Source organism: Daldinia vernicosa, assembly GCF_022497035.1.
Source record: "Daldinia vernicosa strain CBS 139.73 unplaced genomic scaffold F5Y00scaffold_17, whole genome shotgun sequence".
Taxonomy (NCBI): Eukaryota; Fungi; Ascomycota; class Sordariomycetes; order Xylariales; family Hypoxylaceae; genus Daldinia; species Daldinia vernicosa.
In genome coordinates, this window is record NW_025953933.1 from 78,588 (window position 1) to 100,849 (window position 22,262).

General features: G+C 46.3%; 10 protein-coding genes across 10 annotated transcripts; 6 read left to right on the forward strand and 4 right to left on the reverse strand.

Annotated features, from left to right (window-relative positions):
- Window positions 1-340: 340 nt before the first annotated feature.
- F5Y00DRAFT_45219 (uncharacterized protein) lies at window positions 341-1,418 on the reverse strand. The gene is made up of 3 exons (XM_048013679.1): window positions 1,159-1,418; window positions 957-1,036; window positions 341-872 (listed from the first exon to the last, which is right to left on the reverse strand). The coding sequence occupies exons 1-3, from the start codon at window positions 1,255-1,257 to the stop codon at window positions 356-358; spliced, it is 696 nt and encodes a 231-aa protein (XP_047865813.1). The 5' UTR covers window positions 1,258-1,418; the 3' UTR covers window positions 341-355.
- A 295-nt stretch (window positions 1,419-1,713) lies between these two features.
- F5Y00DRAFT_234082 (YIF1-domain-containing protein) lies at window positions 1,714-3,229 on the reverse strand. Its single transcript, XM_048007384.1, has 3 exons — window positions 2,743-3,229; window positions 2,146-2,673; window positions 1,714-2,089 (listed from the first exon to the last, which is right to left on the reverse strand). Exons 1-3 carry the CDS (start codon window positions 3,013-3,015, stop codon window positions 1,925-1,927), a joined length of 966 nt encoding a protein of 321 aa, XP_047865814.1. The 5' UTR covers window positions 3,016-3,229; the 3' UTR covers window positions 1,714-1,924.
- Window positions 3,230-3,465: 236 nt separating this feature from the next.
- On the forward strand, window positions 3,466-5,794 carry F5Y00DRAFT_234084 (SRP54-domain-containing protein). Its single transcript, XM_048007385.1, has 3 exons — window positions 3,466-3,857; window positions 3,911-5,413; window positions 5,472-5,794. Exons 1-3 carry the CDS (start codon window positions 3,624-3,626, stop codon window positions 5,715-5,717), a joined length of 1,983 nt encoding a protein of 660 aa, XP_047865815.1. The 5' UTR covers window positions 3,466-3,623; the 3' UTR covers window positions 5,718-5,794.
- Window positions 5,795-5,900: 106 nt separating this feature from the next.
- On the reverse strand, window positions 5,901-6,897 carry F5Y00DRAFT_268678 (concanavalin A-like lectin/glucanase; the record flags this gene model as incomplete). The annotated part of the gene is made up of 3 exons (XM_048012303.1): window positions 5,901-6,252; window positions 6,325-6,473; window positions 6,544-6,897. The coding sequence occupies 3 exons, from the start codon at window positions 6,895-6,897 to the stop codon at window positions 5,901-5,903; spliced, it is 855 nt and encodes a 284-aa protein (XP_047865816.1).
- Window positions 6,898-10,121: 3,224 nt separating this feature from the next.
- Window positions 10,122-13,124, forward strand: F5Y00DRAFT_45245 (uncharacterized protein). The gene is made up of 2 exons (XM_048013680.1): window positions 10,122-11,126; window positions 11,193-13,124. Exons 1-2 carry the CDS (start codon window positions 10,537-10,539, stop codon window positions 12,649-12,651), a joined length of 2,049 nt encoding a protein of 682 aa, XP_047865817.1. The 5' UTR covers window positions 10,122-10,536; the 3' UTR covers window positions 12,652-13,124.
- A 680-nt stretch (window positions 13,125-13,804) lies between these two features.
- Window positions 13,805-15,031, forward strand: F5Y00DRAFT_234091 (ribosomal protein L14-domain-containing protein). The gene is made up of 2 exons (XM_048007386.1): window positions 13,805-14,263; window positions 14,349-15,031. Exons 1-2 carry the CDS (start codon window positions 14,135-14,137, stop codon window positions 14,661-14,663), a joined length of 444 nt encoding a protein of 147 aa, XP_047865818.1. The 5' UTR covers window positions 13,805-14,134; the 3' UTR covers window positions 14,664-15,031.
- A 178-nt stretch (window positions 15,032-15,209) lies between these two features.
- Window positions 15,210-16,672, reverse strand: F5Y00DRAFT_234096 (uncharacterized protein). Its single transcript, XM_048007387.1, has one exon. The coding sequence runs from the start codon at window positions 16,568-16,570 to the stop codon at window positions 15,218-15,220; it is 1,353 nt and encodes a 450-aa protein (XP_047865819.1). The 5' UTR covers window positions 16,571-16,672; the 3' UTR covers window positions 15,210-15,217.
- Window positions 16,673-17,257: 585 nt separating this feature from the next.
- F5Y00DRAFT_234099 (nascent polypeptide-associated complex, alpha subunit) lies at window positions 17,258-18,827 on the forward strand. Its single transcript, XM_048007388.1, has 4 exons — window positions 17,258-17,470; window positions 17,581-17,832; window positions 18,030-18,088; window positions 18,144-18,827. The coding sequence occupies exons 2-4, from the start codon at window positions 17,596-17,598 to the stop codon at window positions 18,460-18,462; spliced, it is 615 nt and encodes a 204-aa protein (XP_047865820.1). The 5' UTR covers window positions 17,258-17,470; window positions 17,581-17,595; the 3' UTR covers window positions 18,463-18,827.
- A 149-nt stretch (window positions 18,828-18,976) lies between these two features.
- F5Y00DRAFT_234102 (uncharacterized protein) lies at window positions 18,977-20,186 on the forward strand. The gene is made up of 3 exons (XM_048007389.1): window positions 18,977-19,088; window positions 19,253-19,735; window positions 19,811-20,186. Exons 1-3 carry the CDS (start codon window positions 19,080-19,082, stop codon window positions 19,838-19,840), a joined length of 522 nt encoding a protein of 173 aa, XP_047865821.1. The 5' UTR covers window positions 18,977-19,079; the 3' UTR covers window positions 19,841-20,186.
- A 1,343-nt stretch (window positions 20,187-21,529) lies between these two features.
- F5Y00DRAFT_260999 (uncharacterized protein) lies at window positions 21,530-21,855 on the forward strand (the record flags this gene model as incomplete). Its single annotated transcript, XM_048011119.1, has 2 exons — window positions 21,530-21,694; window positions 21,766-21,855. The coding sequence occupies 2 exons, from the start codon at window positions 21,530-21,532 to the stop codon at window positions 21,853-21,855; spliced, it is 255 nt and encodes an 84-aa protein (XP_047865822.1).
- Window positions 21,856-22,262: the final 407 nt, after the last annotated feature.

Genomic DNA, 22,262 nt, shown 5'->3' on the forward strand with positions numbered 1-22,262 from the left:
ATGCTATAATGCTACATGACAGGTTGAATATACGTGATTGTAGTCCGTGGTGGATTTGTCCGAAGTGAGCGCGGGCTCGGAGTGTCCAGTGTTGCTTAATGGTTTCTGTTGCAATATATAATTACAGAGAACAGACATGTCAGGAGGCCGGTCTACTCAGCAAAGCTCCGAAAAGGAGCGGCGATATCGAGCATAGACCTGCCGCGCCTAAGGCTGCGGCAAGGCCGAGGACATTTTCCAATATGTCCGCCTTTCTGTTCAGTATTGAAAATCCCGTAACGCCCTTAATTGCCGATATAAATGCAAATCTCAGGACTGACACATAATTAAGTCGTGCCAATTTCAACTCCCGTTCCTAACGAGCGGTAACAAGGCTCATATAAATGCCCCAGCCGACACCAGCAAGACTGCCGACCAGGTTGCGGCCCTGGATGCTTGTAATAAAGGCAAAGTTGATCAGGCTTATGACCGGCCACACCTTCCATCCAGCAACGAGGAGCTCATAGAACTCAGCACGGCTACGAGCGACCACACTCGCCCAATCTACTTTGCTATAGTCAATAGCACCGCGGGAGAATAGATACTGGGCACTCTTCGCCGGACCGCTAAGTGATGCACCTAGAGGTCGCAGCATAGCGTCTTGGATGGAGTGTATGAACAAGCTGAAGAGAAAGGTGTTGACGACTGCGCCTACGGTTTGGTCTAGAATCATCTTGACGGCCGTGTTGCTGATATTAAGCTTGCGTTCCACCAACTTGCCCTCTTCCTCTTCTTTTTCAAGCGCTTTCTCATCGTTTGCTGCTGCGGACGCTACTGCTGCGGACGTAGGCATTATATGGTACGCCGGAAAGGAGTCCTCTAGAAACTCTTGCCTAGCATATAGTTAGAATAGAGCAGTTATAAGGGCTCAATGTAGTAGTATATGCCCCCGGGACCAATGCGACTTCAATACGTACCATAAGAAGTTGGGTGGTACATTGAGAAATGCGTAAAGGACGAACTGGAAGACTGGCACCCAATCGATGACAAGAGGAGTCTATAGATTGTGTTAGTTCAAGCTCAGCAGAACATTTACTAGGAAAGTGACCATATATGGTCTTTGAAGACTCATATCTGATGGTAGACATGTTCTTTATTTTGAAAGGAATTAACACATACCTCATTCTGATATGCCGTTAGGCCCTGTGCCAAAATGTTAGACGTAGCCGCAAGAACTGCGGATTGGATAGTAGCTGTGACAATCGGAGAAAACGCCATGTCGACGTATTTGAGTGTTACCCGCTCGACTGATAATCACACTTGAGAAATTCGTATATTTGCCGGCTCAAATGCTCAAATTTGAGAGATAAACAAGATAAAGGAAATAAACGGATGAGATGCTAGCTTGGGCAGAGATGAGGTTACACGTATGTATATACACGTACGTGGTATATAGGTAAATATATGTAAATAAGTCTTGGTTGCTGGTCAAATATTATTGGTCTGCCTACTTGGGCACGTAGGATAACGAGGTAGGAATCTAAAATGTCAAGACCGTCAAAGTTAAGCAAAGACTAGATTTACCGAAAAGTCTGCATACATGGATAAGGGATCCAACCAACCAACCAACCAACCAACCAGCTACGAGCATCTGCCGCAAAGCTTCTGCTATTACTTTTACGACGCGCATATAGTAGAACACCGTTCAATAACACCTTTGAAGAATTATTTTATTTTATTTTTATTTCGAAGGGTGGTATATAGCCTTGATCTTACTTCACCACCGTATTCTTTAATTGGAGCGAAGCCTGTAAGAGCCAAGATTTGTTGTTTCTATACAACAATATCTTCAAGTATGAGATAAATGCTAGGTTTGATAATCTTTTGGAATCGCTCGTCACGAATCTGGGGAGAGCTATTAATAGGACCTGACGGGCATATGTATTTACGCCCTGCTAAGAATCCACATAAATAGAAACTGTACAAGATACGAATAAGCGAATAAAAATTGTGTCCGCTGGTTTCGCTTCGTCCGTGTGTCTGTTTGCATCGGGCCTCGTGCATCCCCTCCGGAACTCTCTGGCAGTAGAACATATCGTAGCGATCGCATCTAACCATGCTTTATTAGTCTTGTCAAGATAATACCCCTGAAAGGATCAAACTCACCAAAAATAGGGAATTTGCTAAAAAGGTATAAAAGAAGATCGTCCACCCGATCCAACCGCCAGTTCCCTTGCCTCCATTCATGAGCTCGGCGATGGTGACTGTTACAATGATGCCGACGAACTTGTAGCCTGAGTAGGCCACAAGGTCCAGGAGCTGAGACTCGTTCGAAATACTAAGAAAGTAGCACCCTAATTTCAGGAGCAATATCTCGAGTATGACGACGACTCCCGCGGTAGAAGCTGTATATCCTAGCAACTCGGGCTGGAACTGACCCCGTAAACCCGCTATTAATGTTGATAGTAATATGTATGTAACAAGCGCCATGACCGGAATGTACATATCAGGGCTGTTGATATCGTCGCGCGGTGGTAAGTACCAGCCCTCCTGCCCGTTAGGTCCTACGGCTTGTCTTCGCGACCAAGGCTTGTGGCGCCAAGGGAAGAGCACTAAGAAGAGCTTATTGATGACATATTTGTTGGAAACGTTAAAGTAGTGCTTCAGAGCGGAGAAGTTGACCCATCGGTTCATCTGATAGTATAGATGTTAGTAGAGGTATAAGCTTCACTTTGAGCCCGAGTGGCTTGCAACTAAACCTACATTCTGCTCAACGTGCTTGAAAGCATTTTGGCCGACCGTTCCCACGAACTGGGCGGCCATAGGGTCATTCATGAAGTTGCCATAAGTGCCAAAGACATTACTACTACCAGCGGCGGGGGTTCCCTGCTGGTAAGGATTTCCATATGCGCCCTGTTGTTGGGGTTGCGACGACGTTAAGGGTGGCGGCGATCGTAACTGTGGAACGGTAGAGACGTGTTGAGGGACGGGATGGTGAAGCGGCGGAGAATGGCCATAATTTGGATGTTGCTGCATTTTGGATCTTGGTCTCAACTTTTTTTGTTTTTGAAAAAGGTTAAGGTTGGTCAGGTTATAGGTTGTTGGATTATAATGCTAGGCGTGAGCTTCGAGGGCTCAAGGGCTCAAGGGCTCATTGGCGACTTTGTTCTGGAGATGTGTTTTTTATTTAGTTATTTAAAAAGAGGTTTTGTACAGTTGTATGTTGTACATATGTTGTATATGTTGCAGCTGTTGCAAGCTGCCGTGTCAGACCCACTGTTCCGAGATTATTCCATTTTTAAAACTACCGGGTACCTAATGTATGTAGGTACCTGATGCACCTAGTTCATCCCCATTGACACCTATGACGTGCCGGAGCCGCAATAAGGTTTAATTCCGAGTCACCTAGTCTCCGTAATCGGGCATCGATTGGTTCGATTAAATCAAATATGCATGGATACAATCTGCAATTTGCCAGCTGGGAGCGCTACAAATGTACATACATACGTATGCTACTTTTCTACCCTTGTGGCTCTTGTCGCCTTGTAACAACTTATCGCTTCATACAACCTTCAATGTACAAGCTTCGGAAACCCTATGCTCTTCTTTTCTAGGTTGCTAAAAAAAAGAAAAGGCTATCCAATATGTTGGATACATTCGAAATCCTGACGACTTCCGGGGTCGTCCTTTGGTCGCGAACCTATGCGCCGGTCAACCCGTCCGTTATTAATAACTTCATTTCCGATGTCTTCATAGAAGAAAAAGGTGCTGCAGCTGGCGCAAGGAACAGCCAGCCCGCATCGAGCAATCCATCATACAAGGCTGATCAGCATACCTTGAAGTGGACATTTGTGAAGGAGTTAGGCGTGATCTTTGTTGTACGGCGCTACTCCTGCTTGATAATATCCCTATGTCGTCTGACTGTCTCTAGGCTGTTTACCGGTCCCTGTTGCACCTATCGTGGATTGACAAGCTTGTTGATAACTTGAAAACTATATTCATTGACTTATACGCCGATCAATTAAAGAAGCCTAACGCTACGATCGTGGAATGCCGCAAATTCGACGAATATTTTGACCAGCAATACCAAGAACTCGAGTCAAGCGGGTCCGCCAACACCGCACGACCTGCTGCGGTTGCTTCTCTATTAGAAGAGGACGTTATATCAGGCAATACTGGAGATGAACCCCCTCTTCCACCAGGCCTTAAAAGTAGAGGCAAAACGCAGAATAACCCCCAAGAACGTCCATCCACTGCCGAATCTACTCCGAATACTTCCCGACCTTCCACCCCTAGTGGAAGCCATCTGGTTGTAGCAAAGGGCGGTCCTATGGGGAAGATGTCAAGAAGAGCTAGAAAGATAAGAAACAGTTCCGCCCCCGTCTCCTCCGGCGACGAAGGACCAGCAAGGAAAGCTAAGAAAGCACCTAAGAAAGGTCGTAAGTGGGATGCCGATGGCTTTGCCGACGAAGAGGATGATAGCCTACAACTCGATTACTCGGCGGCCCAGAACACTTTGACAAGCGATAGTGAAGTGGATGCGGCTGCTCGGTCGACGGTTGGAGAGGGGGTAGACTCATCTTCATGGGGAACGAAGACTTCCAAGGGACAGTTCGTGCTGAAGGACTTAGATGACGAAGTTCATTCCATCTTGGAGTCAGCCCAAGCGAAGAACACCCCGAAAACGGAAACGAAAGGTGGTCTAGTCGGATCTGGATTGAGCACGATTAGTAGTCTTTTCCGCAACGTAGTGGGCGGTAAGACATTGACGAAAGAAGACCTTGACAAAGCTATGAAGGGGATGGAAGACCATTTATTACGGAAGAATGTTGCCCGCGAGGCAGCTATACGGCTTTGTGAGGGTGTCGAGAAGGAGCTTCTTGGCGTGAAGACGGGCAGCTTCGAGAGCATCGATGCGCGCATCGCTAAGGCCATGGAAGCTTCTCTTACTAAGATGCTTACGCCTACCTCATCGTTAGATCTCTTGCGCGAGATAGACTCTGTCATCAAGCCCCCCACGACGTCGATGCGAAAGCCACGCCCCTACGTTATCTCTATAGTTGGTGTCAACGGCGTTGGCAAGTCGACGAACTTGTCCAAGATTTGTTACTTCCTCTTGCAAAACAAATACAAAGTCCTAATCGCAGCTGGAGATACCTTTCGATCAGGGGCTGTAGAACAACTGAAGGTCCATGTACGGAATTTGAAGGAGCTAACCGAACGTGAAGGCGGCAAGGTGGAGATTTTTGAAAAGGGGTATGGTGGCGATGCTGCCACGGTCGCCAAGGATGCTGTGAGAGAGGCTGCCAATGAGGGATTTGATGTAGTACTCATCGACACAGCTGGACGACGACACAATGATCAGAGGTTGATGTCGTCATTAGAGAAGTTTGCCAAGTTCGCCCAGCCCGACAAGATTCTAATGGTTGGCGAGGTAGGATCCACGAAAAATCTCGTATCAAATGACCACTTTGCTAATTTTATGGTGATAGGCACTAGTAGGAACAGACTCAGTCGCTCAAGCAAGAAATTTCAACTCGTCTTTTGGTCCCGGCCGGACGCTAGACGGATTCATTATCTCCAAATGCGATACAGTCGGCGACATGGTAGGAACTTTGGTCAGCATCGTCCATGCCACGAATGTGCCCGTCTTGTTTGTTGGTGTTGGACAGCATTATTCGGATATCAGGAACTTTTCCGTCAAATGGGCAGTGGAAAAGCTGTTGAGTAATAGTTAATTCAGCGATCTACTAATATTGAGAAGGGTCTCCCATAATATCTATAGATTCATAATATAAGAAGCCCTGTCCACCAATGGATTCCTCGTATTGCCGCTAGAAACCAGAAATAAATTCCGCATGCCAATGGATAATAGAGCCGTCTATTATTAGATCTGTCAGGCAAAGGACTATCGACTAGGCCTACCGACCGCCGCGTGGACTCCACGTTCTCCCCTGAGGGGAGTAAACTACAAAACTCTTGCTGTTGATTCCCTCCGGTATGGCAACTTGCCTCCCCGCATCGATCATGGTCCAATAGTCCTCCGTTCCCGAAGTGAGATCATAAAATTCACCACGGCGATCGATAGCTGTCATGTCGGAAAATGTAACATTGTTGAAGACCGGTAGATCTGCTCTGTCTTCCGCGATGTCCCATTCCTGGAAGAACTGAGCAACACCGGAGCCAAGGCAAATTTGAAACTTTGGGTCCTCGGGCGAGTCGGCTTCCACTTCCGCTGCATATTCGTGGCCGGTACGGATGTTCTTCATGTATCTTTAGGAGGATGTTAGGTCGTTGTCATGAATACGGATATTGAGAATGGCAGCCGGGGGAGGGTTTACTTACACATGGCCCGATATGCGAGTGTATACGTTAACTGCCACGATTATCTGGTCACCAGGGCTGACTGCGAAGTCTTCCTTAGGGATCAAGTGGGCTCCGGCTGGAAACCACTCGACCCAAGCACCCGCAACGGTTGTGCCATTCTCGTCCATCTATGTTAGGAGATAATTAGCCAACTCTCTCGTATCTTAGAAACCTTTTCTATGCAGAACACTTGTTTACCTCGATATTCGTCCCAGCTTGGAGAAACGGGTACCAGTCTTTATTATCACAGCCGTTCCCAAGAATTCCGACCCATTGTGCTAGAGAATGTCGGTTGTTGGGATTGCTGAGGTCTGCATTTTCGGGTGCCTTGCTCCATGGTATATTCCACTCGGCGGAGACAGTGCGTATGGCGGGCAGCTTATCTTCTTTCTCTGTAGTCTCGGTCTGGTTTACATTTATAACGGCGCCTCCGAGAAAAGAGCAAACGTATTTGCTCATGCCTAGGCCGACAGGCCATCTTCCCCCAGGAGAGCCGTTGACCAGGGCCGCAAGTGTGCAAAGGCACAAGAGAATGAGACTTAGTGTGTGCATGGCAAAGTTGTTTTCGCATGTGGTTGGATGAGGGAGCGTAAGATGACTGAGGCGACCGTAGAAAATATATAGATAAAAAGGGAGCCACGTCCGGAGCGTGAGGTTTTGAGCTAGAGATTACGCGATAGCCAACAGTCACCGCCCAGGTATTCATATAATTTCACCATTAATCGTCCGTATTAATTTACTCTGACACTAATCGCCCGGCTGGACAGGATCTACTATCTCGTTACTAGGGTAATCGACACATATATATTGAAGGCCATATTTCACACGTAGTTGTCCCGGTCTTTCGGGTCTGTGAGTCACTTTATATCAAACCTGGCAAACATGACGAAACCTATTTAGGACCTACTCAGGAAATGAGACCCGGTAGATAAGGAGAGGCCTTACTATTAATCAACATGTTAGTTTCATTCCTCTATATTGATTAGGTCTTGTAAAATCTGAAGGTGAGCGCCTTTGTAACCTTCGATTTATGCCCTGTAAGTTATTATCATCGTGAGATCCCATGAATATAGTTAAGCTAATCAGTTGCGACCATTGCCTTGTCATCCCAAAAAGCACTAGTTTCATGTCCTATATTTATGCAGTACGTCGTACCTCCTATTGCAACATCCTGAGATTATAAAGCTGCGTAGCCCATCTAGTAGGTTACGGCATAAATGGTAAATTGGCAACCACTAAACTTAATATGAAAGGTATATGTATCGCTTACGATCTCATCCCTGGCGATGAAAAGGTTTAATTAACCTCAAGCTAACAGGCTAGGAAAATGTAGACTATGGGTACAAGGGTCATGGCCGGAATGGCCCCCGAAACCTCCTGATTCTCAGGCCATGCGTGATGGAAAGGTAGTAAACCCTCTGCGTTCAGGATTGCGGCGAGTGAGGTGAACAGACAAAGAGTAGGTATGCTGTTTATATGATGGACCACTGCCCATAGGCTAAGCCTCACACGGATATGTAGTCGACTTTATAAATTTATATAAATAGGTAACTTATAAGGCCTGAATTCTATTTCTACCTTTAATTATATGACGTATGGCTGAAATATATTGCTATCTAGGTAATCCCGGACGGCTTCATACCGGCGCCAATGTGACTTGCTCATACCGAGTCCTGCATGAACAAGGAACGATGAATTTAGTATCACCAGGCCCTTAATAAGTTATTAGATACCTAGTTTAGTAGTCACCGGTGAGAGAAAGCCCTGCTATGTAGGCTGTACTTGCTATTGGCTTATGGGGTGGTCATAGCAAAATAAGCAAACAGGTATGACCGGGGAAAGGATGGAATTGTCTTAGTGCCGCTATAGTAGCTTGAGCCGCGTCCCGGGTGTCTGGGATTGATTACAAGTGAATATACTATGTACATGACTGATTGGTGGATCATCTCGAGACACCTCGAGCGAGATGATAGAGGTTGATGTGGGATAATCTGATCGACTATCTAGAACCGGTCAGAAGCCAGTATGTTGAGGAGTTCTAGACAATTGTTTTATCGATCTATGCCGTCATAATTACCGAGGATATGTTTTCACTAAAAATTATTTGGATACCTACCTTCAAGCGAAGATCAACCATTTTACACATTCCCGAGTTCTGATATAAAAGTGCCTGAGCCGTAGAATGTTGCTCAACTCAAAATGGGGGAACCAAACTTGAGATTATAACTCACCAACCTCAACATTCCTGTTAATATATGAATATTATAGGATGAGGCCGTATCATTTAACGAAAGCGAGCGGGAAAAAAAAGAGAATATTGAGAATATTTTTGAGATGGATACCAAGGACTTACACAGTAGGTAGGCTACCTAGTACCTACATATAGACTATGTGGTATTAGCGGCGGCTACTACAGTACCGGTCTCTCAACTACACTAGCTTAGGGTCTACCGGCAACCCCCACATTCCGAGTTAAGGTATGATGTAAAATGTTCCGGACACCTGCTGATCAAAACCGTTGTTACCTTGCTAAATTTAAGCTTATACTAGGTCCCTAGTTGATCAATCATGTAGCTATTAATTGTATTTATATGTCAGCTTTAGGTATACGTTTATAGGTAGCACATTTTACATTTGATAATACTTACCTCATAGGACTTATAAATGTACTTATTGCTTTGCCTTCTATGGTAAATAGGAGGTGGGGGCGAGTGAGGTGTCACGAAAGTCAAAGTACGCTTTTAGCTCTGGTTTTAGAGTTTTTAGCCTTAGCAACCCTTGGCCAATGCCTTAGCCGATGTAGCGTTAGGACTAGCGGACCCGGGGAATCGATCAGGAGGGAGGAGGGGGGAGGGAGATAGATCCCATAGCGTACTTATTTTTTCATGGCGTCAATTGCTTCTCCAGTTCCAATACAACCAACCATACCTACAATATGATCAATGTCTTTTGACAGGTCATCCACATTTCATATTTACACTACCTACACTCAAGTTATTAATCTCGGCTTCATGTAATATCATTAATTCTTATCTTAATTCTGATTGTTTTCTGCCTCGAGGTTATGCTCTTTGGAATGACTGTTACGTACGACTGGACACTAACACTTTCTCCGCATCTCATCCATCATTTAATCTTGTGAAAACCTCACTCCGCTCATCATCCTGCCGTCTTACCAACGTCAATGCAAAAGCATATGAGTTGCTATACCAAAGTAATGAAAACGTCTTTATCCAAGTGTTACTTCTGAGGTTGCTCTTAGAGCCATCTTTCAACAAACCAAGGAATCCTATCCTCGCTCAAGTCTCATCCATAATACAGGAAATCCTTCGAATATGTATATGTATACTATGCTTATAGATCAACCCAAACAACCCAAACAGTAAATGCGGCCATTATTCCGACCAATCCAACCTGTCACGCTTCACCCGCCCTCATCCTCGCTAATACCCCTTGCCAGCAGCTCCGTTCTCGTTGGGAGTTTCTCGGCCAATCTCCACGTCCTCTACCACCCCGCGACCCAAATCTTGCAGCCCAATCGCTGCATCGCATCATTTCTCGCTAGCTGGCGAAGCTGGCTAAGCTGGCTGTCGGCTGCTTGAATCAAATCAACCAAGCCTTGTCCTCGAGCCTGACTTGTTTCGTTCCTTCAACGTCTGATCATTTCCTTCTGACTGACCGCATGTTTGGTTGCCTAATAACCTACCTACATTACTACATGATTCAAACACTTTCCAGGTCGTACCGTCACCGTCTCTATCCTAGGTATTTGTTTGTTGTGGATACCGCGGCCTCTCTATAATAATCGACACTTATTGGCGTTTGTCACTGTCGGATTACGGACACTTACATAGTTGCTGCACTCGACAGATCGTTATCAATCTGCAACCAGATCACGCATCGTAAAACCTGGTCCAATATCTTAGCCGGGTTTGTTATGCTATTCTCCACAATCTACCCACTCAGGCATTGCCGGTTGGCCGCATTCCAAAGGTCCATAGGTCACCGGTGCTAGGATCGTGCCAGGATATCGACGCGCCCCATCGTAATCCGATCCTCTTCCCCCCCACCATCGCCTATTGATATTCCATCTTTTGGTGAAATAGGTAGTCAAATTATGAGTTTAGTCAATTGACTGATCACGCAGACCGGACTGCTGTTTGAAGCCGTCTTTTTCGTTTGTCGCCCGTCATGGCTGCAACTGCTCAGAAGCTTCCGTCCTCGGACCTAGCTAAAAGTCCAGACGAAACTGTGCCTGAACTAAGAGAAGCCGACTACTTAACTCAGGTCCTTCAGCTTTCGTCCGAAAAGACCGAGGCTTACCTCAACGAACTAATCATGAAGGCTACAACCTTGGGTATTACTATCTCTTGGCCGTCGAGTGCTGTCTCGATAAGAAACAAACGAAACCCTTCTGGCGCCAAATCGAGCATCACCATAGATACAAATCATGCCCGCACTACGTCTACGGGATCAGAGGGCTCTGCGAGCACGGCTCTTACTTCACATTCCTCAACTAACGGTTATCCCGAGACCACGGGGCGGAGTATCGCAAGGAAGCGATCGAAGGCTCTCACGTTTGCTCAATATGAGAATTATCTCGCCCAAGCTGATCCGAATCTCAAACAGCCTAAATTCATATCACCCTCACCAACAGAATCCGAATCAACGCCAAGCATTTTCAGTGCTAGAACGAACAAGAGTTACCTGAGTTTTAGAAGAGGGCTTTCTAAATTACGCCGTAGACGAAAGACTCCGTCTTCTCTCGGACATATCGTCATGTTTGTTCAAGCATCCCGGTAACTCGTAATGTGTATGGTAACTAATAGCTTCATGTTGTTGTACAGGTCATGTAGTGCGTGTCGAGAAGATCTCCAAGTCGATCAGCCCCTCCTGAGGTTACCATGTGGACATAGTTATTGTTCGAGGTGTTTGAAGATCATGATCAATCAGGCAACAACTGACGAGTCTAAAATGCCACCGCGTTGCTGCACCCAACCAATACCAAGTCCAATAATTAAATCTGTATTGTCCCGCGAAGAACAACATAGGTTCCTGAAAGCCGTGGTACAATTTAGCACGCCCTGGGAATCGAGAATATTCTGCTCCAACCCGGCCTGCGGCGAATTCATACCGCCGCGGACCAGGGTCGACCCCAAATATCCGTCCCAAGCTATCTGTCGAAAATGCAAAACGCGAATTTGCGTTATGTGTAAGAGGGATGCTCACCCCATAGGCCAAGATTGTCCGGACGATTGGGAATTAGATGCCGTCTTGAAAATGGGAGAGAAGTCAGGCTGGAGAAGGTGTTACAAGTGTAGGTCACTTGTTGAGCTCACCCAAGGCTGTACACACATGACTTGCCGATGTCGAGCCCAGTTCTGCTACATCTGCGGCGCAGTTTGGGATCACATGGTGGGTTGTCCTAACTTCTGCAATGGTGAGGCTGTGATGGAGGATCGGCGCCGCGAGGAAGAAGCTCGGGCGGCAAAACTCGCAGATGAAGAGGCAGCTAAGCAAGAAGCTGCAGCAAAGGAAACAGCAGAGATGCTCGAAGCAGTGAGACGTAGCCACAACTGCGAAGAATTCAAAGCATTGCGAGAGGAGCAAGTAAAGGAGATGGAGAGATTCCACGCTTTCAATAGGAGATCGAAATGGCTCATGTGGACCAGACATGCGCACGCAAAGCTCGCTCTCGTAGAGAAACACTCAGCGGCTATCGAGAGGATGAAGGAGCGACACGGTAAGACGGCGGCTAATCTTGAAGATCGTCAAGTTGCTGCAGAGATGGAACTGCGCTCAACATTAGAACAGAGCGAGAGGAACGTGCGGATTCGGCTCAAGCATATGGAAGCATATTGTGATGGTCTCGGCAAGAATCCGGGGGGAGGCATGCCTTCCCGAATTGTGACGGAACGGGATCTAAGAGAACTCGGGCAGCAGTACAACGTTGAAAAGAACATGAAGCAACTTCATCAGGCCAAAATCAACGTCATGCGGGACAGACAAGCTAAAGCTCTCGAAGAATTACTCGAAAGGCAAGAATCGGAAATGGGCAAACTAATCGAGAAGAATAGGAAAGAACTGGAGAGCCTCGAATCTGATTTTTCAGATGAGGAAGATGCTTTGACGACAGCAATGAGCCAGCGCAGGGCAGCACTTCAGAAACGATGGGAGCTCGAAATGGAAGTGATGCGTAAGGAGCTAGAGAACGATAGAGGACTGAGTTACGCCTCGATGAGCCCTCCCGAATGGCTGTACGACGAAGAACCGTCGGAGGATGCCCTCCATGCCGTAGACGAATAGTGTGCCTTGGTGGACATACCGCCAAATACTTGCATATTCAACAAATACTCCTTTACATGCCACATATTGTGTGGAATCTTGATCCCACGACTGCACACGTCATTGGCATCTTCGCTTGCTCTCCTCTTTGTGGTTGTATAGGGCTTGGGTGTTTATATGCTCAGAAACGTGGTGGAAGATGAATTCTACAAGTTTGCAACCTTGCACGGCATCAGAATAGGAGCTACATAAGGTACAAAGTATTGGAATTAGCAATTTCCTTCATTGGGATATACCCGGCAATAAGTCATTATGGAGAATAATATGTTTGATTGGAAATGGTGTTAATATTTAGGCACAGTACCCGATAAGAAGACTGTCATAATAAGACCATTTACTAGCATAATATAAACATTAGCTATGAACTGACAAGTACTACTGCTGAACACTGAAATCTATGGTAGTCGGGAGGTTGGCATTGGGTGATGTTCACGCTACTATGGAAACTTGGGGTAAAACTTGAGAGGCATGTAAGGACACACAAAGAACTGGAACTGATGATGGCCAATTCATATTTTATAGACCAATAATATTTATTGAAGGATGTCATATCGTAGCAACCTTGCTACAAAGGTTTGTTAAACTAAACGCTCTATAAAAAAACTAGTTGTACTCAACGATGTCGAAATAGATAAGTCTAGAGGGTCTTAGGTGGCCGATAAGATCAACAGCTCAGAAATAGATGGTCCTGTAGACAGAGTTAGCTACTGTAATCTGAATAATACGTTTGAATTTACAGTGTAACTCGTAGGAAAGCGTTCAGAATATGTAAGAATTAAATGTCACCTTGCCACTCGATATAGCAGCTCCGGCGAGAGCGCCATCGAAGCGGAATCAATCGCAAATTACCTCATCATAACAAGTGTAAGGTGGTGGGAATATCTTGGAGGAGATAAAAGATAGAGACTTACCTATTATGATGTTCGTCCTTGATAAAAGTTGAGCTCTGGACAATTCTTGCCTTTAGCATAGAAAAAAAAGCAAAAGATTGATGAACAGTTGGAAGGTTAAGGCTGCAAGAAAGCCTTTTAAGAGAAATCCTTTTTAGAAAAGGTCTGCAGAAGGACCCACTTTGAGCCCAGGCTAGATTTAGTGAGCTCGGGTGGCGGTTTAGGTGAAATTCCGGCTTAGCCCTAACTTGCCCACACAACATTCAACTTCCAATTCCACCGCATTGTGCGCGACCGAAGAAAAGTTCAGCCCAGGACAATTCAAGGTAAGGAGGGATTTGAGCCAACACCACGACATCACCAAACCAGTAAGTCAGTCTTCTATTCTCCTTTCTTCATTCTCTCCGCCAACCAAATGATCTTCTAAAGAAACAACTACATCTCTCTTTTTTTCAATTGTTTCTTTTATTTTTCCCATCTTGCCATCTCCCTATCTTCCGACCTTCTTAATACCCACTCGTCTCTAACAACGATATTATCAGCACATCGTCACAATGGGCGACGCATCAATCGAATCCCCCGAATGGCGCAAGGTCGAGGTCGGCCGTATCGTCCTCGTCCAGGGCAACGGCCCTTACGCCGGTAGACTGGCTGCTATCGTCGAGATCATCGACCACAAGCGCGTACGTTAACCCCGAGATCGGCAATCTAGAAACTTACGAATCATGTGTAATCGTGTGTATTAAATGTTAACTTGGAAATATATAGGCTCTGGTTGATGGACCTTCGTCAGACCCTAAGCTGGTCGTTCCCCGACAAGCTATCTCTTTTGCCGATGTGCTCCTCTCCGACCTGAAGATTGCGAAGCTACCGCGCGCCGTCCGAACAGGAACCCTGAAGAACGCATGGGCGAAGGCCGAGATCGACGGCAAGTGGAAGGAGAGCAAGTGGGCCAAGCGAAAGGAGCAGACAGAGCGAAGAAGGGCGCTCACCGACTTCGACCGATTCAAGGTCATGCGACTCAAGAAGCAACGACGATTCGAGGAGCAAAAGGCCCTGGCCAAGGTCAAGGCATCCGCATGAACGGCAATAGGAGCATGAAGGGGGACGGAATGGTTGATTCTGTTACAACGGTCTCTTTCAGCTGGAGAGGAAGGTAGTCTACGGGTCTGGTCTGCATGAAATGACACATTGGCATGGGGTTGCTGGTTTCTTCTGATTCGTCTGGCAAGACCTGTATGTCACTCATAAAAATCTCGATGAGGTGACCGGCGTCAATGATACGGAAATTTACAACAACCTGAGGCTGTCTTCTACGTGATTACATCTTCGCCTGGTGAAATTTGTGCTATCATATAGACATACCCAGATTCTCGAGTTTGCACAAGTGTAGATTCGATACGCGAGTTGACAATACAATTCCTCCGAAGGGTCCCTAATACATATATGCCTAGTATAAAATTCAGGGCATGTTTTTCTAAAATTCCCATCTTTAAAGGAAATAGGTATAACAGTATCGGGGATTATGTGCTTGGGTAATACGGACCTGAGCCGAGCCAAGCCGCGTTAAGCCTGACTTGGCCTGGGATAAACTAGGAGTTTTCCTTATTAAAAGATCATGAAGGCCTACGTTATACTTACACCAAGGGCTGTCCTTTCTGAGTCAGAAGGATTCGAAGCAATTCCCTCAGGTAATTCATCCGACATGCTGTCTGATTCATCAATATCTGACAGTATGCGTCTTGAGAGACTAGATCCTGTGTCGGAGTTGGTGAGGCGCTGGAAATCGCCTTTTTGAGAGCTTTCCTTGGAAGCCGTTTCGTCCATACCGGAAATCCATAGCCGATACTGATGTCTGATTGTTCTTGCCATTCATCGCACAGGCCCGAAATGAACCCAAATTTTCGACAATAGCGGTATTCTTCGTCATCGTCTTCCATTCGGTAGTCCCCATTTTCTGAGCAGAGCACACAGCAAATAGTCCCCTGGCGGGTTTTCTCCCGTGCAATGTGTGCCCAGGCTGTTACCTCCATTCTAAACAACTCTTTGAGGATCTCCTCCTTCTTTTCGGCAAGTGGACCGCCATAAAGGCCACGAGGGTCGTGCCATGGGCTGTATTCTCGTTCAAAGATGAGGCGTCCCGAATCGGTCGCGCCTCTGGGGGAGCCTTGCCTTTCAGGAAGCGGCTTGTTCCAATGCCGGAGCCACTTGACAAAGCTTTCTCGTCCGTATGAGAAGAAGACACCATACGACTTCTTTATGTTCCAGGTAAGGCGGGGTTTCGAGTCATGTAGGTTCAATGTTCCATTATCCCTAGTCGTGTGGTACACGTCGCGATCTACAAACGCCGTCTTAATCATTCGTGTTAGCTCATCCTGATTTGGTGTTTGCGTAGAGCCGTGGACAATATAGACGCAAAGATCGGATGGACTCCGCCCTTCCCTTGTATTTGCTCCACCGTGAATGAGAATAACTCCTGCGTCGGATATTTCTAGATCTCCATTCAGTAGTGGTTCGGTGAATTCGTCGTCAGGATCAAACGAACCTAGAGTCACCGAGTGGATAAACTCGATTGGATCCTCGTCTTCCGTATTAACTACTTGCGTCTCATGCGATATCGAAATATGGAAAAAAGGTAACTCTGGTTCTAGATCTCCGGCTTTATGATTCTTATATGTGTTGACTAACTCCCAAATGAGAACATCGCTTTCTTTGAACCAACACTCACGCTGACTAGGTTCAATAGTACCGTCAACATATCGTGCGACCTGTGAGACTGTAGCGAGCAAATTCCGTTGAGCAGAAGTGGTACGCAGCCGAGCCAGGCCATTCGCAAGAGAGGCATTCGAATCGTCGTCTACTTGTACAGGTGGCTTTCGGGCTTTGCCTTGCCCTACTTTTAATCCTGACTTGTAGATTAAAGTATCGAAGGCATCCTCAGCAACTGAGATAACGCAGAGGTCCCGGGTCTGTTCCCAAGAGGCAGACATATAGTACGTCACTAGGTGGACCGTATAGAACCGGATCTTTTTGACATTGTGGGAGCCGCTCAACCGTGACTGGCCTGTCCACAGTTTCTCTATAGCATTAAGCTGCTCAGCGGTAAGAAGATTAGGCTTGGGTGTAGTAGAGTTGAGTTTCTGTAATATTGATTACCATACCACCTCCGAACTTAACCGACTAAGTACGAGCGGCTCGCAGGCGAATCTCCAGGTCGCCTCGTTCCTAGACAGGCAATTGTTGACTTTCTCCGTTAACTTTCGAGCCTGAATCTTAGCTTCACCCTTCCATGGTGTTGTGTTTAAGTCATCTTGGCAATCCTGAGTCGTCGCGTATGTCTTATACTTAAATTGCTTGAGCTTCTCGATGGACTCGACTACAATACGATGATTCGGTGGCCAATTGTCTAAGGCGAGCGTATCTATGAAGGTAATGTCGTACTGTCTCTAAAGTCTTTCAAAGACTGGCCGGTGTTTCTTATTCACCCCTTAATCACCCCTTTATCATCCCTTACACTCACCCAGTCCGAGGGAAGGGCCTATCAGAAGTTGTGGCTGAGGCTGAGGCTGAGGCTGGAGGGAAGATGCACCCAGTACCTAAAGGTACCTAGGTACCTCTGCCACTCCAGCCCGTACTGTACTATAAATCCGTATCTGGACTAGTGCGGGCACTCGCAAAACTGGCAAACCCTAGGCCGAACAATTGACAAAAGTTCACAGCTGTAAGCAACTTTTCTTCATAACCGAACCACTCAACCCCCCCAAGGTACAACCAATCACCCCCGCTACCTAACTTCGGTGTCGTTCTTAAGTTGTCGCTTTGGTAAGTCGTCGATATTTACATAAACTTCCTGCTTCATATATACCTCCTATATACTTTCCATACCGAATGTAAGAATTGTTTTGAGGGTGAATGGCGGGCTTAATTTTGAGGGCTTGGTACCTCAAAACCCCACGATATCGCACATCGCAGAATAAATAGCTAATTTCGACCCCACCAGACTCTCACATTCAATATGGCCAACCCCAGAGTCGAGGAACTTCCCGATGAGGAGCCCAAGAAGGTCTCCGTCGAAGAGCACGATGACGATGATAGCTCCGATTCCGAGATTGAGGTTGGCGAGGGCGGCGCTTCAGGCTCTACCGCCGTCGTCCACTCCCGTAACGAGAAGAAGGCCCGTAAAGCCATCGAGAAGCTTCACCTAACCCGTGTCACCGGCATCACCCGAGTCACCCTCCGACGACCAAAGAACGTAAGTAAAGCGAACACGAAATATTTGTTTTATTTAGGGGATGCAATATCTAGTTAGGATTGTGCGAAAGAGCAATAGGTTCTGTTGGGTGCAGTTATATCCCGATATTTTTACAGTTTTGCGCAATGAGGGGAATTATTCACCTCCAGTCAAGTCGGATGGGGTTGTCTGTTCGCTGCTAATCGCATCACCTACAGATCCTGTTTGTTATCAACAACCCGGAAGTTTACAAATCGCCCAACAGCAACACCTACATGTAAGATCCCACTGCAACTACACTATATGTTTAATATGATTTACAACTTTATTAGCGTCTTCGGCGAGGCCAAGATTGAGGACCTCAACTCGGCTGCCCAGCAAGCTGCGGCCCAGTCCCTTGCCGCTAGTGGTGGTGAGCACGACCACGCTGGTCACGACCACAGCCACGGCGAGCCCAGCAAAGCCGCCGAGGACGCCGAGGAAAAGAAAGATGAGGACGACGACGACGAAGAAGTCGATGCTGAAGGGCTCGAGGATAAGGATATCGAGCTGGTTATGACTCAAGCCAACGTCAAACGAAACAAGGCCATCAAAGCGCTAAAAGAAAACGATAACGACATAGTCAATTCGATTATGGCGCTGAGCGTTTAATGACGGAACTTGATTAGGAAGGATGGGTCAAACTCCGGACACGTTGGCTGGATGCATGCCACAACGGAAAAGTCTGCAAGGGGAAATGAAAAAACCAAATGGAAAGTCGGTTGGCAGTGTATTGCATGCTACGATATCTTACAATGGATTACTGAGCCGTTGTGAATAATTCACTTCGAGCTTAATGACGATTCGACTACTATGTTGGCGACTGCACCTTTAATATAATTTTCTCCAATGTGAGGTCTTGCTAGTGATACCCGAACATGAAAGCCACAATAGATAGATCCGGCAGGTTTCTACTAGTAGAACAGTAATAGTACAAGACGATTACTAGTATACCTACCATGTTCTCAATACCAAACCGCAGGCAAGAGATCTATAACTACATAAGGTACCTAGGTACTTATAAGTAAGAAGTGCTCTTCAATCTCTAGAATAACTACCTAGAATGCAAGAGGGCTGTCGGGTCACGTGACTTTGACTAATCACGGGACTTTGGTGATTGTGGCGCCCTGCAAAACGTCGGAGTTCTTCGGCTGGGATACAGCAGCAACATCCACTACGAATTGCTTCACATCTCCACTCCTTACCTTTTTCCTCAACACATTACCAAAATGGCCGCAGTAAGTATTCTTTCTTGCAGGATCCCCTGGCGAATACCTAGGTACTTTTGAGCTTTTCAAATGGCAGTCATGTTGTCAATTGGATCGTCAATTGCCCCGGAAACTTCCGTTGAAAAATGGACGAAGATGAGCTAATTTCTAATTTTCCGTTTCCTCCCTCGCAGCGAAGCGCAGCCCTCAAGCTCGACTGGATCAAGGTCACCTCCTCGCTAGGTCTGCGCGGACAGACCGTTGCAGGTCTACAGGCCTTCAAGCAGCGCAACGAGAATGCTCGCCGCAAACTGCAGGCTCTGTCCGAACTCCCGACGACCGTCGACTTCGCGTATTACCGATCTGTGCTCAAAAACCAGGCGGTCGTCGACGAGATCGAGAAGCGTTTTACTGCCTTCAAACCCGCCCAGTACGACGTCGCTCGCCAGCTCAAAGCCATCGAGGCTTTCGAGATCGAAGCTATCAAGAACGCCCAGAGTACCAAGGAGAAGGTCGATCTAGAACTCAAGGACCTCGAGGCTACGCTGAAGAACATCGAGACCGCTCGCCCCTTCGAGGAACTTACTGTCGATGAGGTTGCTGCTGCTGAGCCCTCGATCGATGAGAAGACGGCTAAGTTGGTGTCCAAGGGCCGCTGGTCCGTTCCGGGATACAAGGTATGGCTACTCCCTGTTACTTGCAGGATATATATATGTTATGGTGATGATGATGATGCTAATGCCCTTCTGTAGGAGAGATTCGGCGACCTTTCCGTACTATAGACAGCTTGTGCAGCATAGCAACCAGAATTGCATTAGCGCTCTCTTTCCCTCGTGTACTCTAGCATTGTAGATAGGAAAGTTGGGAAGAGGCTGAGAAAGTGGAATTATAAACATTGTTAATCAAATTCTACACGTGTGCGTGGTTGTGTTTGTGCTTAGGCAGGTGGTATACTCCCTATTGTGAAGTATCCATCCATCCGACTTCGAAACCGCTTGCCCGAGGGAGGTACTAGTATGTAGTTCTAGCTACTTGGTACTAGAGTCTGCTTAGATTCGAGGCGAAGTTGGTGAATGGCATGACTTAGTTAACTCTATCGGCCTATCATCAAGACAGTTTTATCCTATACTTCAACTTGTCTTCGGTAAGATAGTCATTCTTCGCCCCCAAATGTTCTATACAGTAATCTGTTTCATATGCTTTTACAGAACTCCTATTTCGAGAAACGGGTAGGGTACAGCTACGCTCAAGTTATTGATATATAAATTTAAGTTGATCCTGATAAACGGACATCAAGGATCTCGTCCCCAGTAATCATATACGTAAGGTCTTCTTCGATATCTCGTGGGATTTACCATGCTGAGGATAGGGGATGTTTATTGATTGCTAACCCCTTTTCGATAGATATTATAAAAGGTACTTAAGTCTCTTCCACTTTCTTAGGGAAGGTGCAGATCCAGGTCCTAATATATTCTTTTTCTTCCTGCACCACGAAGAACTAAAACAAGCGGAAACAACATTCCTCAAAGGGCCCTCAAACTGCCGCAGTTTTTTATTATCATGGCAGTTACAACCATAGCAGCTGCCGTACCAACAGACCATTTGGTAACCCCTCAGGAACCGCAACTGTCACCACAATAATGAATCTCTTTAAGCAATTGCTTAATCTTTCGTGCCTGCGCACCAAAGTTCAAGTTTTAGTTTCCTTGTTTCTCTCTCCTTCAACAATTTAAAGTTACCTAAACTTACAGGAACCATCAGAAACTAAATTGTACCTTGACACCAACAATCTTATACACATTCCAACATATCGTATCGCCGCATACTACGTACGGCATTTTACTCCCATGCATCATTACGGGGGATTGCCTACATCATAAAATAACCAAGATAAAGAAGTTGGAATGTTGCACAAAGCCTCGGAAGGTGAATAGAACGTTAAGAAAGCTTCTCTGCTGAGCCGATTAATCGCCCGAATCCGCCAAGCCTGGTCTGCGTTACCATGCTCATCGGCTTCAAAAAACCGACAAACGAACCAAGCAAGAAACTCAACACCACGCAAGGATAGACATGCACGGACGGCCTGCAAAGCCATTTGGACGGACTACAATCAAATTACCCGGCCAAAACAATGGAGTTGACAAACCCCAAAATCTTCAACAAATAAATTTATCAATAATTGAAGAAACCCGATTTAAAATGTCGACAATCTTGAGCGAAAGGGAGCTTTGTTCCATGTACAATCGACGAACCCCGGATCGAAGAAGCCGACGGCCGAAAAGGACGAGCGGAAAGACGCCTGTATGGAAGAAGCCCTAAGATCTTCGAGAATCTTTTGCACAAAAACAAGGCGCATAATTAATAATGCATCCCACTCGTAGACGACCACCTAAGGTTCCTAAACAGGCGACAAAGCCTCTTCATTCACTTCTCGATTATTGATACTTTTATTCACTTCCCCAGTACGCAAAATGGATGCCAATATGGATATTATGATCGACTACAGCGAGGAACAGAAAAGTTCCTTAGATGACTTACCAGAGTTTATGTGGGATTACGGAGGCAAACTTCGTCTAACGATGGAAGAATGGCAAGAAGCGAAGAACGGATATACCGATGCCGAAATCCAGACAGCCGTGCAGGAAGCATAATATCGAGAAAGGAAGAGCTTCGCGAGAACTCTGACGATTCCACCGACCTTCCTTAGTTACCGCCGACTGCCATCTTCCAGACGGTTCCCTGCCTCGACGGAACTCCCCCAAAGTATGCTTCCGCGCTTATGTTACTGTCCCATTAGTAACTAAACCGTCTCTCAATTCAGCTCCTTTGGTTATACGATAAAGAAAAAGGGTCTATTATCTAATCTAAACTAAGACATATTCTTAGTAGCCTGCTATACGAAAGCATTATATTGAACTCGTTACCTACAAATAATTAAGTGACGCCTGGGCAGAACAATAAGATGTCCGGAAAATAGCTATGGTTGATCCTGTCTGCCTGCCCATGAGCAGTAACTCAACAAATGTAACAAGCAATCAACAAAGTTACCGGCCCCCAATTCCGGCCGTGAGCTCTACAAGGTAAGAAGCAAATATTGAAGTACCATTACAGCATGCCCACACGTATCATTAGTAACAGGAAGAGCCATCGAATGCGATTTAAATTAGGGACAAGAATATTCACGCTCTCCACACTTTCCATGCT

Bases quoted from the DNA above. Each gene is read 5' to 3' on its own strand.
- F5Y00DRAFT_234091 (XM_048007386.1), top strand. From the start codon at position 14,135: ATGGGCGACGCATCAATCGAATCCCCCGAATGGCGCAAGGTCGAGGTC. The intron at 14,264-14,348 runs GTACGTTAACCC...GGAAATATATAG, and splicing joins AGATCATCGACCACAAGCGC to GCTCTGGTTGATGGACCTTC.
- F5Y00DRAFT_234102 (XM_048007389.1), top strand. The intron at 19,736-19,810 runs GTATGGCTACTC...GCCCTTCTGTAG, and splicing joins GGTCCGTTCCGGGATACAAG to GAGAGATTCGGCGACCTTTC.
- F5Y00DRAFT_45219 (XM_048013679.1), bottom strand. From the start codon at position 1,257: ATGGCGTTTTCTCCGATTGTCACAGCTACTATCCAATCCGCAGTTCTT. The intron at 1,037-1,158 runs GTATGTGTTAAT...CACAATCTATAG, and splicing joins TAACGGCATATCAGAATGAG to ACTCCTCTTGTCATCGATTG. The intron at 873-956 runs GTACGTATTGAA...ACTATATGCTAG, and splicing joins GTACCACCCAACTTCTTATG to GCAAGAGTTTCTAGAGGACT.
- F5Y00DRAFT_234084 (XM_048007385.1), top strand. From the start codon at position 3,624: ATGTTGGATACATTCGAAATCCTGACGACTTCCGGGGTCGTCCTTTGG. The intron at 3,858-3,910 runs GTACGGCGCTAC...GACTGTCTCTAG, and splicing joins AGTTAGGCGTGATCTTTGTT to GCTGTTTACCGGTCCCTGTT. The intron at 5,414-5,471 runs GTAGGATCCACG...TTATGGTGATAG, and splicing joins AGATTCTAATGGTTGGCGAG to GCACTAGTAGGAACAGACTC.
- F5Y00DRAFT_234099 (XM_048007388.1), top strand. From the start codon at position 17,596: ATGGCCAACCCCAGAGTCGAGGAACTTCCCGATGAGGAGCCCAAGAAG. The intron at 17,833-18,029 runs GTAAGTAAAGCG...CATCACCTACAG, and splicing joins CCCTCCGACGACCAAAGAAC to ATCCTGTTTGTTATCAACAA. The intron at 18,089-18,143 runs GTAAGATCCCAC...CAACTTTATTAG, and splicing joins CCCAACAGCAACACCTACAT to CGTCTTCGGCGAGGCCAAGA.
- F5Y00DRAFT_45245 (XM_048013680.1), top strand. From the start codon at position 10,537: ATGGCTGCAACTGCTCAGAAGCTTCCGTCCTCGGACCTAGCTAAAAGT. The intron at 11,127-11,192 runs GTTTGTTCAAGC...GTTGTTGTACAG, and splicing joins TCTCTCGGACATATCGTCAT to GTCATGTAGTGCGTGTCGAG.
- F5Y00DRAFT_234096 (XM_048007387.1), bottom strand. From the start codon at position 16,570: ATGTCTGCCTCTTGGGAACAGACCCGGGACCTCTGCGTTATCTCAGTT.
- F5Y00DRAFT_234082 (XM_048007384.1), bottom strand. From the start codon at position 3,015: ATGCAGCAACATCCAAATTATGGCCATTCTCCGCCGCTTCACCATCCC. The intron at 2,674-2,742 runs GTAGGTTTAGTT...CTATACTATCAG, and splicing joins TCAAGCACGTTGAGCAGAAT to ATGAACCGATGGGTCAACTT. The intron at 2,090-2,145 runs GTGAGTTTGATC...AAGCATGGTTAG, and splicing joins TAGCAAATTCCCTATTTTTG to ATGCGATCGCTACGATATGT.